This window comes from Zonotrichia leucophrys, chromosome 6 (genome assembly GCF_028769735.1).
Source record: "Zonotrichia leucophrys gambelii isolate GWCS_2022_RI chromosome 6, RI_Zleu_2.0, whole genome shotgun sequence".
Taxonomy (NCBI): Eukaryota; Metazoa; Chordata; class Aves; order Passeriformes; family Passerellidae; genus Zonotrichia; species Zonotrichia leucophrys.
This window is the reverse complement of record NC_088176.1, coordinates 4,357,217-4,372,029: the sequence shown is the minus strand read 5'-3', so window position 1 is coordinate 4,372,029 and position 14,813 is coordinate 4,357,217. Positions and strand designations below refer to the sequence as shown.

The window sequence follows — 14,813 nt, the reverse complement described above, 5'->3', positions numbered from 1 at the left end:
CTTTGACTCTCTGTCAAGCAGTTTCTAGATTGTAGATGATATTCTATATTTTTATGTGCTCATGACTGGTGGTTTTGTTTTGCCACAACGTATTCTGAAAGTTGAATTAGTCAGAACAGAAATGCAATTCCCAGGACAGTTACATGTTTTGCCAGAGTTACACTCACTGCTGAATTAGTGTTCATCTGTGCCTTTCCCACCTAAAAATAAGAAGCATGAAGGAGATCTGTCGCTGGTTAACACAAATTGAACTCAGAACTTTTGTCTCCTCTTCATCCCTTTATTGAACTGCAAAGTGCTTCCTGCAAATTCCTGACTTTCCATCCACAAATGAAGGGGATTACAGAACAGAGGAGGGATTTACTTGCTTTCTGTGCCAGCATGGAGACACATTCACTTATTTCATGGATGAAAAAGTTCAAACCAAAACACCTCCTGCTTATGGCTGTCTGTCTCCTGGTTTCCATTTCTCCGTGGCAGTGGCTGTGCCTGGTGGTGGTTTTGTGCTTCCTCCTCTTTTAGTTTTGGAGCTATTTTGTCCAGATTTCACTTATTTTATCTGACTCAAGTTGTGCTGTTAAAGGACACCAGGTGAACATCTGTGCTGGCCCTGCTGGGACTGCACCTTGAATCCTGAGGTGGTTTTGGGCCCTTCACTGCAAGGAGGACATGGAGGGGCTGGAGGGTGTTCAGGGAAGGGAACGGAGCTGGGAAGGGGCTGGAGAATCCTTGAGGGAGCTGGGCAGGGGCTGCAGAATCCCTGAGGAGCTGGGAAGGGGCTGAAGAATCCCTGAGGAACTGGAAAGGGGCTGGAGAATCCCTGAGGAGCTGGGAAGGGGCCTGGAGAATCCCTGAGGAGCTGGGAAGGGGCTGGAGAATCCTTGAGGGAGCTGGGCAGGGGCTGGAGAATCCCTGAGGAGCTGGGAAGGGGCTGGAGAATCCCTGAGGAGCTGGGCAGGGCTCACCTGGAGCAAAGGAGGCTCAGGGGCCCTTGTGGCTCTGCACAGCTCCTGCCAGGGAACAGGGACAGGAGCAGAGGGAACGGCCTCAGGCTGGGCCAGGGCAGGCCCAGGGTGGATTTTGGGATAAATTTCCTCATAGAAGGGCAGTGTTGGAATCCCCCTTCCTGGAGGGATCTAAAAGCCATGTGGATGCAGGACTTGGGGACACTGGGTTGGTGGTGGCCTTGGCAGTGCTGGGTTAGTGGTTGGGCTCCATAATCTCAGAGGCCTTTTCCTGTGACCGTGTTTACAGGGGTCTTAGGATGAGGGAAGAGATGAGGATCTGACTCCATATTTCAGAGGGCTTGATTTATTATTTTATGATATATATTATATTAAAACTATACTAAAAGAATAGAAGAAAGGATTTCATCAGAAGGCTAGCTAAGAATAGACAAAGAAAGAATGATAACAAAGGTTTGTGATTGATATGAATGATAACAGCTGACTGTGATTGGCCATTAATTAGAAACAACCACATGAGACCAATCACAGATGCACCTGTTGCATTCCACAGCAGCAGATAACCATTGTTTACATTTTGTTCCTGAGGCCTCTCAGCTTCTCAGGAGGAAAAATCCTAAGGAAAGGATTTTTCATAAAAGATGTCTGCGTCATTTTCCAACCTAAACGATTCTATGTTTCTCTGAGTCCCTCTGGCTGATGATGCTGATCTCTACCTCTCCTCTCGTGCCACAATAGCTGTGTCCTATTGTGGCTGGAGCCATTTCTTGTGGTGGTGTGCAGCTCTCCATGTCGTGGGAGTTGTGTTTATCCAGGGTTGGAGTCAAATCCATATATAAAAACGTCTGAAGCCCTTTGGGATGCCAATGTCTTAAAATATTAACCCTAATTAATGGCTCCTTCTCTGTCTGGGTGTAAACAGTGAGTCATGTGCCACTTAGGGGTTTGCATGTTTGGTCCTATTTCTGTGTGCTTGCAGAATGCCTGCCTGCAGATTTGTTTTATTGAGTAAACAGGGATCCAGCAGAGCCCCAAGGCTTCATCAAAGCAAGAGTTAGAAAAGACAGGGGTAGAAAAGGTATTATATGTTGCCCAAAGCCATGCAGTGAGTCACTGGGAGAGCTGGGTTTGGGTGTTCCTGGCTCCCTGCTGCCTGTGCTGCAAGGCATGGTCCTTTGCCTGGCACTTTTAATTAACTGCACTGGCAAATCTGCAGTCAAAGCAGGAGAATCACGAGTTGGAGGGGTGCTTATGTCATCCTGAGAGCCATCAGACATTATGTAAAGATTGAAGAATGCACATTTATTAAGTATAGTTATTAAGAGCCCTGAACTCACACTCATTTCACCAGGATTCCTGAACCTCCCTGGGATGAGCCTGCCAGAGGCAGGGTGTGAGGGCACAGAAGGGGATGTTCTGACATGATCCTGGTACAGCACTGCCTGCCTGGCACTGCCAGGGCTCCTCCTGGGCTGCAGAAGGATGTTTGTCTCACTCTATCACAGGATTTTCATAGGTTTTATACTGGTTTCATTTCAAAACCACGTGCACAATGTAAATAAATATTTGAGTTTGTTTTGGTTTTTTTATAACTGAAAATTTATACTGAGTGTGGCAATGTTTTAAGCTATTTTAGAGAGAACCCCCCAAATTTACAGCCATGACAACACATATATTCATCATACCCAATTCTTCATGGCATTGTTTTTTAGGGGCACTTATATATTAACACATATCCATAACACTGCTGTCAGTGTGTCAGTCCTGCCCCACACCAGGAAATCACAGGGAATACAGGACACGTTTTCCAAAGCTGTGTTTCATTATGTGTGCAGGACCAGGAGGTTTTTGCAACGGATTTTTGTTTCTAGCAAGGGAAAGGTTAGCCAGACTTTCCAGAAGGCATGTTGAATCACAGGGGTGACCTGCAGCCAATCCATACAGCATCAGAGCTTGAACTGAAGCCTGGCTAGTATAGGCACAGCCCTGAAAACTCAGCACAATCACAATTGTATTAGTCACAGGCCGTTCCTGTACTTTCTCTCTGCTGCCAGATGCAATTTTGGCTTTGTGACTGTTGTTACAACTCAGGAACATTGTATAAATATTTTAACTTTGTACACGACCAGCCTTTATTTTTTTTTTCTTCCTGGTAATGAAACAGAAAAACTATTCTGTTTTCTTTTGCTTGTCTCTGTTTCATTTGCTGATAAATGTCCCCTTTTTCTGCGAAGTATCTGTGTTCAGTGCACTGGGACACAAACAAAAGACACTTTTTGTCTTTTGTGTGGTTTGTTTGGTTTTTTGTTTTTTTTTTTTTTTTTTTAAGAAGGAAGAGCAGTGCCAAAAGAAGATGCTGGCTTTGACCAATGACATCTTGCAAACACGTGCTGCGTAAGCTCAATAGCATCTGGTGGGAGGAGGAAGGGCCAGGGTGCTCCCTGTGTCCAAACATGACCCAGATGGGGCTGTTTGTGTGAGCTGAGCACAACTGCCTGATTCCCCTGCCCTGGACTCATCCCTGGAGCTGTGCCTGGGATCAGGGGCTGCCTTGGGATGCTGCTGCTGATTCTCTGCTGCAGTAGTGATAGGGAAACAGGGCAGAGCTGCTGGATCCTTCCCAGAGCTAAGCCACAGCTGGGTTTATCTGTGGCTGTGGCACTGATAAGGGCTGTGTTTTATCATTATTATTATTCATCAGTAGGGCATTGCTGGTTGTGATAACTTTCCTCTGAATGCAAACAGACATGGAAATGCTTTCTGCTTTCTCTGCTGCTTATTCTGTTGCTTTCCCAGCTCACTCTGTTGGTTTAATTATTTTCTTGCTGTCTGGAGACTGAAAGATAAGTTTGCATAAAGCATCTTACCCTGTCTGGGAGCTGGCAATGAATTTTATTGAAACAATCTGCTCATCTGAATAAAACTTCCCTGGTGGGATTGTAACAAAGCTGGATAAAGGATACACAAGACCAGTCTTGTTGAACATTAAAACCATGACTCCTGTATTTGCAGCAGCATATAGTGATAACTGATGCCATTATTTTGTGTTTTCTAATTTGGAGGCATTGTCTGTCTCTTAGGATATTTGAAATAAACTGTAGGTGAAAAACACAGTGATGGGAATTTGGGTTAGTTTATAACACTGAATTTTTGTCCCTATGGGTGAATTATTGAGTCAGGCTTTCAAACTGCTGGTAGCAAAACCAGAGCCAGCGATGAGTTTCCAAATTAAACATTCAATATTTTCCCTTTTTGCCAAAACTTGAAGTAGGTCAAGCTTAGAGGAAAGCTAGGTTCAAGTTAGCTTTGCCAAGCAAAAGATAAATGCCTCCAGAATTCTGTTTTGATTTTTGGGTTCAGTAACCTAATCCTCCAAATCCTTAAGTCTAAACCTGCACTTATACGTGTTCATTGCTGCTAATAGAAATAGTCTAGTGACATGGGTTAAAGACCATGGGTTAAATATATGGCTAAATTACCTGGGGAGGGCCAGGATCATTTAGACAACAGATAAAAATATTTAAAAACATGTCACATCACTGTAAGTGTAGAGATTGGCTTTTAAAAGTGTGAAGAAAGGAAGAAATGACACTCAATGTGTATTGTACAGGCAGGTGATGAAGAAAAAAAGTGTTTATTTGAAGTATGGCCTGTTTCAGAACACCCTTGATTCATTAACAAGTGTGTGGATCCAACCTCCCCCCCTTTTTTATTTTTAATTGCTGTACAATGCAGTGTTTGCTGGATTTTAAGAATGTTTTAGTGGGAATGTCTTCAACTATGTAATATTTATTGTGTTTAGTGATAAGATCTTGAAAGTATAATGGTATCCTCCACTGTCATAACAGAAAAATCACATCAGGTCCTTCAATCCTAACATCTTCAGAGGAGGACATCACTGTATGTAGGAGGGAATATAATTATTTAGAAGAGATACTTTATTAAAAGAAATTTAGATGAATCATTAGCTGGTGTCTTGTCAGAACATAAAATGCTTTTAACTGTACACATGCATGCTTAAAACTCTTGGGCTGTTGCTTTCATGATACTTTAGTGTTCACTCTCAAACAATGTCATATTTTTACTTAAGCAGCTGTTTGCTAATTATTTCAAGAAGTGTTGGATGTGGCTCCTTTCTAGTATCATCAGATGTTTGCTTTGTACAGCAGAGCATAAATATTCCTTTGGTCTTTGAATTGTTCTCGATTTAATGGGTACCTGTTGTGGAAAAGTTCTGCAGTGTAAAGAGCCCACACTGGATGTTTCTCCACCAACCCACACACAAAATACTCAAAGAAAGCAGAACAAAATCCCTGAGGGATGAAAGCCTCTCTCTCCCTTTTCCTCTACCCTGTGAATGCATTCACCCTTCCGTAACATTTGTTCTGCCAGCAGAGCAGTGCCTTAACCTTCGAATTTTCTTTTTTTTCTTCTTTTTTATTTTTCAGGGTAAATTGCCAGTTCTTCTTCTGGGCCAGTCTGCAGACCTGAGGCCAGGGGAGTTTGTGGTGGCCATTGGCAGCCCCTTTTCCCTGCAGAACACGGTGACCACGGGCATTGTCAGCACCACGCAGCGCGGCGGCAAGGAGCTGGGGCTGCGCAACTCCGACATGGACTACATCCAGACGGATGCCATCATCAATGTACGTCCCCTCCGGGCTGCTGCCCTCAGCCCTGGCCTTTCCCCAGCAGAAATCCCTCCTGGGATGCCCTTCTGAGGAGCAGGGAGCATTTCTCTCCCTGTAAATGTGGACATCTGCACCGCAGCAGCGCTTGGTGTTACGGAGAAATCCCCCCAAGGAGCCACACCAGGCACAATATCTGCCTTCACTTCAAAATCCTTGCAGATTGCAAGGGAGGAGGCAATGTTCTCTGGCAAATAACTATCTTTTTTGAAATCCATCTTGTTTTCTGAAAAAAAAAAAGCCAAGCTTCGTTTAAGGGTTCAAGTTTGTTTCTGCGTTAAGGCTAAACAATAGTTTTTGTACTTCAGATCTTGGGCTTGTAAGAAATCTTCACTGACAGCTCCCAGAGCTGTCCTAAAATCCTCTCAGTTTCTAGAGTGGCACTAAAAAAACAAAAGGAAAACCTTGGCTTTCTTAACTTACTCTGGCAGGAGAAGGAAAACGAAAGTATTTGCAAAGCTCAGCTAAAAGAGTGGTGTTAAACTGTGGTTTATGGTTTATTTAAAAATGTTCTATTGCATGAATTTAATAGACAATGGAAACAGTACGACAGAAATATTGCAAAAATTTATTTTATATTTTGCTTACAACAAATGAGGAGGTAAATACTAAAATGTGTCCTTATGTTTATTTTCAGTATGGGAATTCTGGAGGACCCCTAGTAAATCTGGTAAGAGTTTCTCTAAGTTTGCTTGGTGTCAAGCTTATTTCTGTTTAATTTAAAAAATAAAACCAAACAATATACCCCACCCAAACCAACAAAAAAAGCAAACTCCCCCCACCAGATGTGGGATTTGCAGTTTTCAATATTTGGCTCACTACACAAAATTCACATGGTTCTTACTAATCAGTTGTCTGTGTTTTTGTTGGCAAAAAGCTACATTTGGATTTCAATATTTAGGATGTTTATGGTTTGCATAGTTTCAAATAAGTGTAATGTTTTTTTAGCTCAAGCCTTGCAAAAAGGAAAAAAACACATTTTACAGTGAGGTGTTTGCCCTTGCTGTTTACCCTGCCGCTGGCAATTATTTTCTTTTCACACAGAAACTCAGCTAAATATTTCCAAAATGTATCTACCCTTTCATTTTGAATCCACCAAAAAATCCACATATTTTCAGGATATTAGGGTTTATTTGCCAATACTGTAGGATGAACTGAAGCAGGTTGCAAAACTGAGTGAGAGCTCTCAGGTCTCCTGAGGGTGCATGGGGTTGAGTCCTCAGGAGGCATGGCACAGACTGAAACTCAGAACCACTCAGAGTTTCTGCCTTGGAGGAGATTTGGCAATTTTTTTCCCACCCAATTCACGGCACACATTCACTTAAAACCACCTGTAGTTAGAGAGTTTTTGTCTGGGATGAACCAGAGAATGAAACTGCTGAGGTTTCAAATGAGATGACATCAGAGGTGTTTCATCCAAAGCTCTCAGAGTTTTATTGCCAGGAAAATACAGTTTGATTTTGGCAAACTGTATTTTTCTTTAAGTTATTATGTAATAGTGTCTCAGGAGCAGTCAGTGCCATGCTTTATGTGGTGCTTGCTGAAATAAACACAGAATAGCTGCAGAATGTGTTGCTCATCTGCTGCAAGCATGAGAATTGCCCAGTTTTGCAATTTTACCCTCTTCTGCAGCAAGATGAATAATCACACCGATTTTCCAAAATTCCAAAGTAGTGTTTTATCAATAGACTCAAAAAATTACACTTAAAGAAAATTGAAGACCAGCTACAAGATGTGAATTTGTCTTTGTGACTGCTTGGATGAAACAATCCATTTCTCTTTGAGGTATTCCATATTTGCTAATAATGGCTTTTTCTTTTTTTTTTCCTCCAGGATGGGGAAGTCATTGGAATTAACACATTAAAAGTTACAGCAGGCATCTCATTTGCTATCCCATCCGATAAAATAAAGAAGTTCCTAACTGAATCCCATGACAGACAAGCTAAAGGTACAGTACTTGGGAATAGGAAAACCAGAAAATAACCTGCTCTAGGGGGTGGCATCACTGCCCATGGCAGGGGGTTGGAAATAAGTGACCTTTAAGGTCCCTTCCAACCCAAACCATTCTGTGAAAACAGTGATAAACCAGAAAGCCAGCAGCCTGGCTGGCATTAAGATTTAAAAAAAGTAGCCAAAACTCTATTTCTACACTAATTCATGAATAGTAGCCAACACTCTGTAAGAATGGCTAAAAAAGTAAAAAAAAGCTAACTAACACTGTAAAAAAACCAATTTAAGCTGCTGACAGTAAAAAAACATTGCTAGCAACATAAAAAAAAACACTTGTAAAAGTCCACCATAGAAGTGCTCATATCCCCAAAAATAAAGCTAATAAAAAGCACCAAAACAATGAGCAATTTAACCAAACTGCAAAAGTGTCAAAAATAGACCTAAATTAAAAACATACACACAAAAAATTATTCCTAACTCAATAAACTCATAATACCTCAGACCATCAAAATAAAAATGCCAGCTATAAGTAAACACAAAACCAAAAAGTAAATGTAACCATAAACAGTATTTCTCAAGTTATCCGTAACTATAAAACGTATGCTACCATCAAGCAAGCCAAGCATATAAAAAATAGAAAAAAAATATAAATATCAAAACTCTGAACTGTCACTTTGATTTTTTTAAGATTCTCTAAGCCTTCTGATGTTTACATTCTTGTAACAAACTTTCTCACACACTTTCTGTAAATAACTTATTGTTTTGCATTCTTTTATGGAAGAAGAGAAATTTGATGCACTGTTGGTTTGTCCAGTGCCATTGGGGAGGTGGCACTGTCACCCTCCAATCCACGGTCACTTTTGGAAATCTATAAATGTTGGAGTCAGAAAAAAAAATTCCCTTTTTTCACCTTGAGAGCAGCAGTGTGTGAGCCCATGTTGTTTCATATAGTGACATTCTGAACAAGTGGAAGATAAAGTTTTGAAAGCCAGAGGCTCTTTGGGTCAGGGCAGCTGATCACGACCCCTTTTTCTTTTTGCAGGAAAAGCTGTAACCAAAAAGAAATACATTGGCATACGAATGATGTCCCTAACCCCCAGGTAAGTACCCAGGGTGGCTCCTCACCTTTCCCAGCGTGGTCTCTGCATGCATTTGGATCCAGCTGGGGACGTGGATTTGGATTGTGCTGGTGACAAACCCAGCCAGACCTGGCCACCTCCTCCTCTGCGGCTGCCACCTGGTGGGACTCTCCTGTGAGCTAGCTCTTAAACAACTCCTGGCTTTTCCTTCTCCTTAATGCTTCAGAAGAGAGTAGCTGGTGACTGTGGCTCTGTCCTGGGGTTGCATCCATGTTGTTGTATGTTTTCATGGCCTACGTCAGCCACGTGCGTTCCTACATTTCTATGAAGTTATTTCCATTAAACTCTTCACTTAATGTCAAATGAAGCTTTTGTGTGGACTTGCTTATTCATGCTCTGGCTGTAAGAGACTCATGAGCAGGTAGTGCCATGTCCTGTAAAGATAACCAGAGGTTTTCCCTTGTGCAGGATCCACAGGTAGAACAAAGCATTGAAACACGTGGGGTTGGGGTTGTTTTAGGTGTTCAGGATTGCAGGAGGTGATTCTGTCCCTCTAATCTGCTCTGAGGAGACCCCAGCTGGGGTTCTGCATCCAGCTCTGGGGTCCCCAGCACAGGAAGGTCCTGGATCTGCTGGAGCCAGTCCAGAGGAGGCCCCACAGATGATCAGAGGGGTGGAGCAGCTCTGCCATGAGGAAAGGCTGGGAGAATTGGGATTGTTCAGCCTGGAGTAGAGGAGCTTTGTGACCTGAAGGGAGCCTGACAGAAAGATGGAGAGGGACTATTTACAAAGGGCCTGGAGTGACAGGATGAGGGGGAATGGCTTCAAACTGACAGAGAGTGGGTTTAGATGGGATATTGGGAAAAAAATCTTCCCTGTGAGCATGGTGAGGCCCTGGCACAGAGTGCCCAGAGCAGCTGTGGCTGCCCCTGGATCCCTGGATATGCCCAAGGCCAGGCTGGACAGGGCTTGGAGCACCCTTGGATAAAGGAAAATGTCCCTGCCCATGGCAAGGGTGGGCACTGGATGGGATTTAAAGTCCGTTCCTACCCAAACCATTTCGGGATTCTATGATCTGCTAGTTCTAAGGCTTTGAAATGTTTAAACTCTGATTGTCTGTGTCTATTGAAATGGTTGCCTTTACCAGAAATAGACATTAAAAAGCTGCATGCTTGCAAAAAAAATGTAATAATTCCTGAAATATGCATCTAAGGGTTAAAATGAATGCTGAAGTGGCAGACCAATGTGTGTAAAACAGCTCAACTCGTGTTAAGTGACTTCAGCAAAATGCGTGGGGGGGTTTTTTCCTGTCTTGACAAAATATTTTTTTTGCTATTTCTTCATTTTTCAGCAAAGCTAGAGAGCTGAAGGATCGCCATAAAGACTTCCCTGATGTTGTCTCTGGGGCCTATGTCATTGAAGTCATTCCAGAAACACCAGCTGAAGCGTAGGTTGAAGTGCTTTTTTCTCCAAACCACTGCCACTGACTCAAGGGGGTAACGATGGAGGCTGTTCCCTGCTTCACTGGCTTTCTTCATTATGCTCAATTAACAGGGCTGTGCCCATCTGATTGCTGTTAGCTTGTCTGCTGGAAATGGGTTTGTGGTTTCATTCTGGTCCCTGATGGGCAATCCTGTAACTGTATCTCAGGGCATTGCAGGGAAGCCCTGTCAGCCTTCCAGGCCCAAGGGAAGGCATTCAGGGGGTGTGAAAACTCCTTTTTCCTTTTTCTCAGCAGTTGCTTCCAAGGCATCTGCTGTACCAGTGCCAGTGCTGAATAGAGACTTTTGTTCCTGCACACTCTCCATGGCCCTGCTGGTCACTGCAGGACAGCAAGTGAGGAGTTTTTGGGCCCACTTTGGAAGAAATGTCCACCTCAGTGCTGGCCAAACCCACCATCTCCCTTGGCACACCTTGGGGCTGAAATCCTCTCTTGGCAGCAGGCATTCTTCCATGTGAGAGCTTTGTCAGCAGCCACATTACTGGAAGAGCTTTTGGGTTTGGAGAAGTGACTTTTTCTGTTCCTGTTACTCAGGATTTGCTCAGAAGCTGGCCCTGCTGGTTGGTGTCCCTGCCTGGCAGCTGGGCTGTGGTCACTGGCACTGCTCTGGCTGGCTTCTGCTGGAGACACTTTTCTCTCAGGGTTTGCCTGATAGGAAACTGCTCGGTAATCCAGGGCAGGAAATGGGAAACCTTATTCATTTTCTGAAACTAGGGATCATTTGAGAGAGGAGTAAATCCTTGTGGCAGCAAAGAGCCTCATGTGGCACCAAAGGCATGGAGGCAGGGAGCTGCTTGGGGCAGGCATACATTGCCTTTTAGGAAGACTGCAAGGATGGCTGGGTGGTGTTTTTTGGGACAGTTTGGGTGTAAGTAACAGTGCTAGCTGTCCAGTGTGCTCTCTGAACTTCTGCTGTGTTTGTAGATGATCCTTGTTAGTGTCTGCAGTGTGAAGGAATGTGTAGGAATGATTTGGCTGCTCCAGTGTGGGGCTGGAGTTTCTGCCTTGGTGTTCAGGTTCAGCCTGAAGGTGCAGAAAAGTCATTTTGGGAGTGGGGATGATAGCAGAGAGTGGGAGAGGGACTTTGGAGAGGGTGAACCTAATGTGAAGGGAGACACAAATCAAGGTGCTCCATCCAAAGGATGGCCTGGCAGTTAAAATGCAGCCCATGTTGGCTCTGTCCCCCCATTCCCAGTCCCTGGCCCAGAGGTTTCCTTCTTATGCTGATCTGTCCAGCACGTGTTGAGTAGATGTGTGGTGTTGTGAGGTCCCCGCAGAGACGCATGATTAAAGGTGATGAATTTGACTATGTTTTAGTAAGCTAATTATATTATATTATATTATATTATATTATATTATAATATATTATATTAAATTGCTATACTAAAGAAAGAGAAAGGTTACATCAGAAGGCTAAACAAGAATGATAATGAAGGCTCATGACTGACACCTCAGAGTTCGATACAGCTGATGGTGATTGGTCATTAATTAAAAACAATTCATGTGTTTGGATAAACAACCTCTAGACCACATTCCAGAGGAGCAAATCATGGAGAAGCTGAGGCTTCTCATCTTCCCAGGAGAAGAAATCCTGGTGAAGGGATTTTTCAGGAAATATCACAGTGTCACAGATGTCCTGGTGGGCCACAGGAGCAGAGCTGCAGTGACCCGTCCTGGCTGTGAGTCACATGGAGAGGCTGCATGAAAAACCATGCAATGGCCTCCTCCAGGGACATGTTTTGAGCCATTCCTCCTGTAGGCAACCAGATTTGTTGCAAACATTGGCCAAGGGCACCCTGCTTGCAGGAGACACTCGTGTCAGGCGCCTTCTGTGGGTGGAAGAGGCCGATGAGTGGTCTGTGGTTTTGTGAAGGATTATGCTTCTGAAGGGTTGAATCATGTCTGATCTGTCTTGGTTGATTTTTCCATCCCTTGCAGCCAGATCGTTGTGCAAGACTGGGCAAGATGTTGTGGTCTGTGGCATCCCTCACCAGCCATTGCTTGGTGCTGGCAGCAGCCCCAGCCAAGCCTGAGGAGAGACACGGCCCTGCTTCTGCCCTGGCTTGCTTTGAGTCAGGAAGGTTCAGATTTGGAGGTCAGAAAAAGGGAATTTGGCTGCTATAGGCAGCAGAGGAAGGACACATCCGATTTTTGGTGACATCTGATTTTTTAGTTTTTTGACCAAACTAGATAGTTACATGTGTTACCCTGCTCAGGTTTAAACCATGAAGGGTGGGTGAAGTGGCTGCCAGCAAGCTCTGTATGGAGAACAGGGGCTGAAATCCCTCAGTAACACACAGTGCCACTTGGGTTTCTTCTCTGTGTGTTCAGGAACAAAAGCTTGGGCAATCTCCCCTCTAAAATCAATCTGCTTTGTTGCAATTATTTTAGAAGACAGATATCAACACCTAAGATCTTTATTGCAGAATTAACTATTTGCAAGAGCGAATTCTTTTGAAGGCACTGAAATATGGGATTCATCAAACTTGTACATCCATCAGATTCTGAGGTTTCTGCACTTCATTGTAACCTTCACTGCTTCATAAATTCTGATTGCTTTCCTCACGGCTGCCATGTCTGCTGTTGGGTGGGAAATAATAATAATAATAATAATCCAGAATTTTTTTTCCCCTAAAAATAAAACTGCAATTCTAACACATTGCTGCTTTGTGTTTTCAGTGGTGGCCTGAAGGACAACGATGTGATTATAAGCATCAATGGGCAGTCCATAAGCTCAGCCAGTGATGTCAGTGACATCATTAAAAAGGACAGTACCTTGCACATGGTGGTGCGCAGGGGCAACGAAGATGTGATGCTCACAGTAGTTCCCGAGGAAATCGACCCCTAACCAGAAACATGAGCTGGATTTCATGTTTTCTTTTAACAGCAATGGACTGCTTGTACTCTCTCTGTGCTGGTACAGGAAAACGTTAGACTTCTGACCAACATTCTGCTTGTTCAGTGGATTAGTATTGGCCAACAGAGTAACTTCTACTAGGTTTAAGGTGCAAAATCAGTGTAATTTCACATACTCCTGATGATAATTTTTTTTTTCCTTCTGTATTATGTATGCAATGTATTCTTTACTGGCTTTTACATCCCCCTGCTTAACAAATCAACGTTTGCATCCCTGTGTTGAGTAAATTTCCTGTCATTTCCTCTAAGACTTAAACAAAACACAACCCACGCACACAATGTGTGTTGTGGCATTCAGGTATTTATAGGTTAGCTGTGTTTTAACTGGAAATGCCATTGTAAAGGAGTAGTCAGCCTAAAAGGAAACACAATTGGGAAATAAAGTTTGGTTTATAAACACAAAAGGAATCCCAACCCAAATAACCTCCCAAGGACCCCGTGCAGGACTTTAATACTATGATATTTTCCTAGTGTTATTAAAAGAATTCAACAGTACCTCTTGTGAGTGACTCATTTTGCTTCCCCTTATGGAGTGGTTTTCTTTGCGTGGCACATCTGCCTGGTGGTCTCCCTTTAATCATCATTTAATCACAACTTATTTTTCAGAATGTGCCTTGTGTTTGTGCTTTTGTGCAATCTATTCTCCTCAGCGAGGCTGGGTTGAATTTGTCATATTGCCTTTGTCTTCCAGATGTTAATGCATTTTCCTTACTCTTTTAATTACAACCCCACCAATGCCTGGAATCTGTTTGCCCACTGTAGAAATTGCCACATGGTGGGTCACAGATCTCATACCATTCTGGTTCAGGTATCAGGATATCTGTAACCATTTAGTCCTGGCATTAAGCTCTTTTAAACAGGCCTGGTTTGTCCAAATCTGGAGTGCTGGTATGTGTATGGACCTGGTTTTGACTCTGGGATATGGGGCATTCCTCTGACAGGCATTAATCTTCATACATATGTTTATTGATGCCCTTGAAGCTTGGGGGTGGTGAGTGGGTTTGTCGTGCTGTGAAGGAGAACAATCAGCTACACCTAATTACAAGGTAATTACTCATTGGGTAAATAATAGGCTAAGCAGCCTTTTCTTTCCTCTGTTGTAATATGCATTTCAGAGAATAAATCCAGGGGCTGTAGACAAGTTTTGGTGACTGTCATTCCTCAACAGGCTCTTCTTTTAGAAAAAGAATGTTTTAGTAAACCTCTCCAGCTGGGTAGCTGGCAGTTCATGGTTTTTAAAGAAAGGGCTGTATTCCACCCAAATGCAGCAATAAATCCTCGAGAGCTGGATTCCTGACAGGGCTCCTTCTCCTCCCAGCTGTATTTCAGTTCTGTTTCAGTTTATCCCAATTTAAGAAGCTTTCCCATCCCCAGCTGCCAGTGCCTGCCCTTACTCACCTAGATCACTGTAATTTTACACAGTGTGTGGCATTAATTAATTGCAGTGTGCCTTTCAGTGCAGCATTGTCTCCTGATAGGATGGAACACCTCATTGCCACCTTATGCCATGGCTGTGGAAAATCACACGTGTGAAAATCTGCCCAAGCAGTGCCAGTCTGCAATCCTTTCTAGCCCCAAAAATGCAAAGAATGACCTTGCAGAAGTGTTCTGTAGCATCTTTGTTCATGTTGCTGATGTTGATTTTCGTTTCAGCTCACAGTTAAGTGCCAGTGTGTTTTGCAGTCTGTGCCCTGTGACACACAGCTCTCAGCAAAAA

The 14,813-nt window shown here is 43.3% G+C and overlaps 1 protein-coding gene across 1 annotated transcript in view; it reads left to right on the top strand.

The window, feature by feature from the left end:
- The window catches only part of HTRA1 (HtrA serine peptidase 1), a 34,090-nt gene extending 20,499 nt beyond the window's left edge, over positions 1–13,591 (top strand). Inside the window, exons 4-9 of the mRNA XM_064717278.1 lie at positions 5,414–5,608; positions 6,288–6,320; positions 7,484–7,598; positions 8,643–8,700; positions 10,031–10,126; positions 12,860–13,591. Of these exons, the coding sequence (XP_064573348.1) occupies positions 5,414–5,608; positions 6,288–6,320; positions 7,484–7,598; positions 8,643–8,700; positions 10,031–10,126; positions 12,860–13,028 (666 nt within the window). The 3' untranslated portion in view covers positions 13,029–13,591. The remainder of the gene's footprint in view (positions 1–5,413; positions 5,609–6,287; positions 6,321–7,483; positions 7,599–8,642; positions 8,701–10,030; positions 10,127–12,859) is intronic.
- The last annotated feature ends 1,222 nt before the right edge of the window (positions 13,592–14,813 follow it).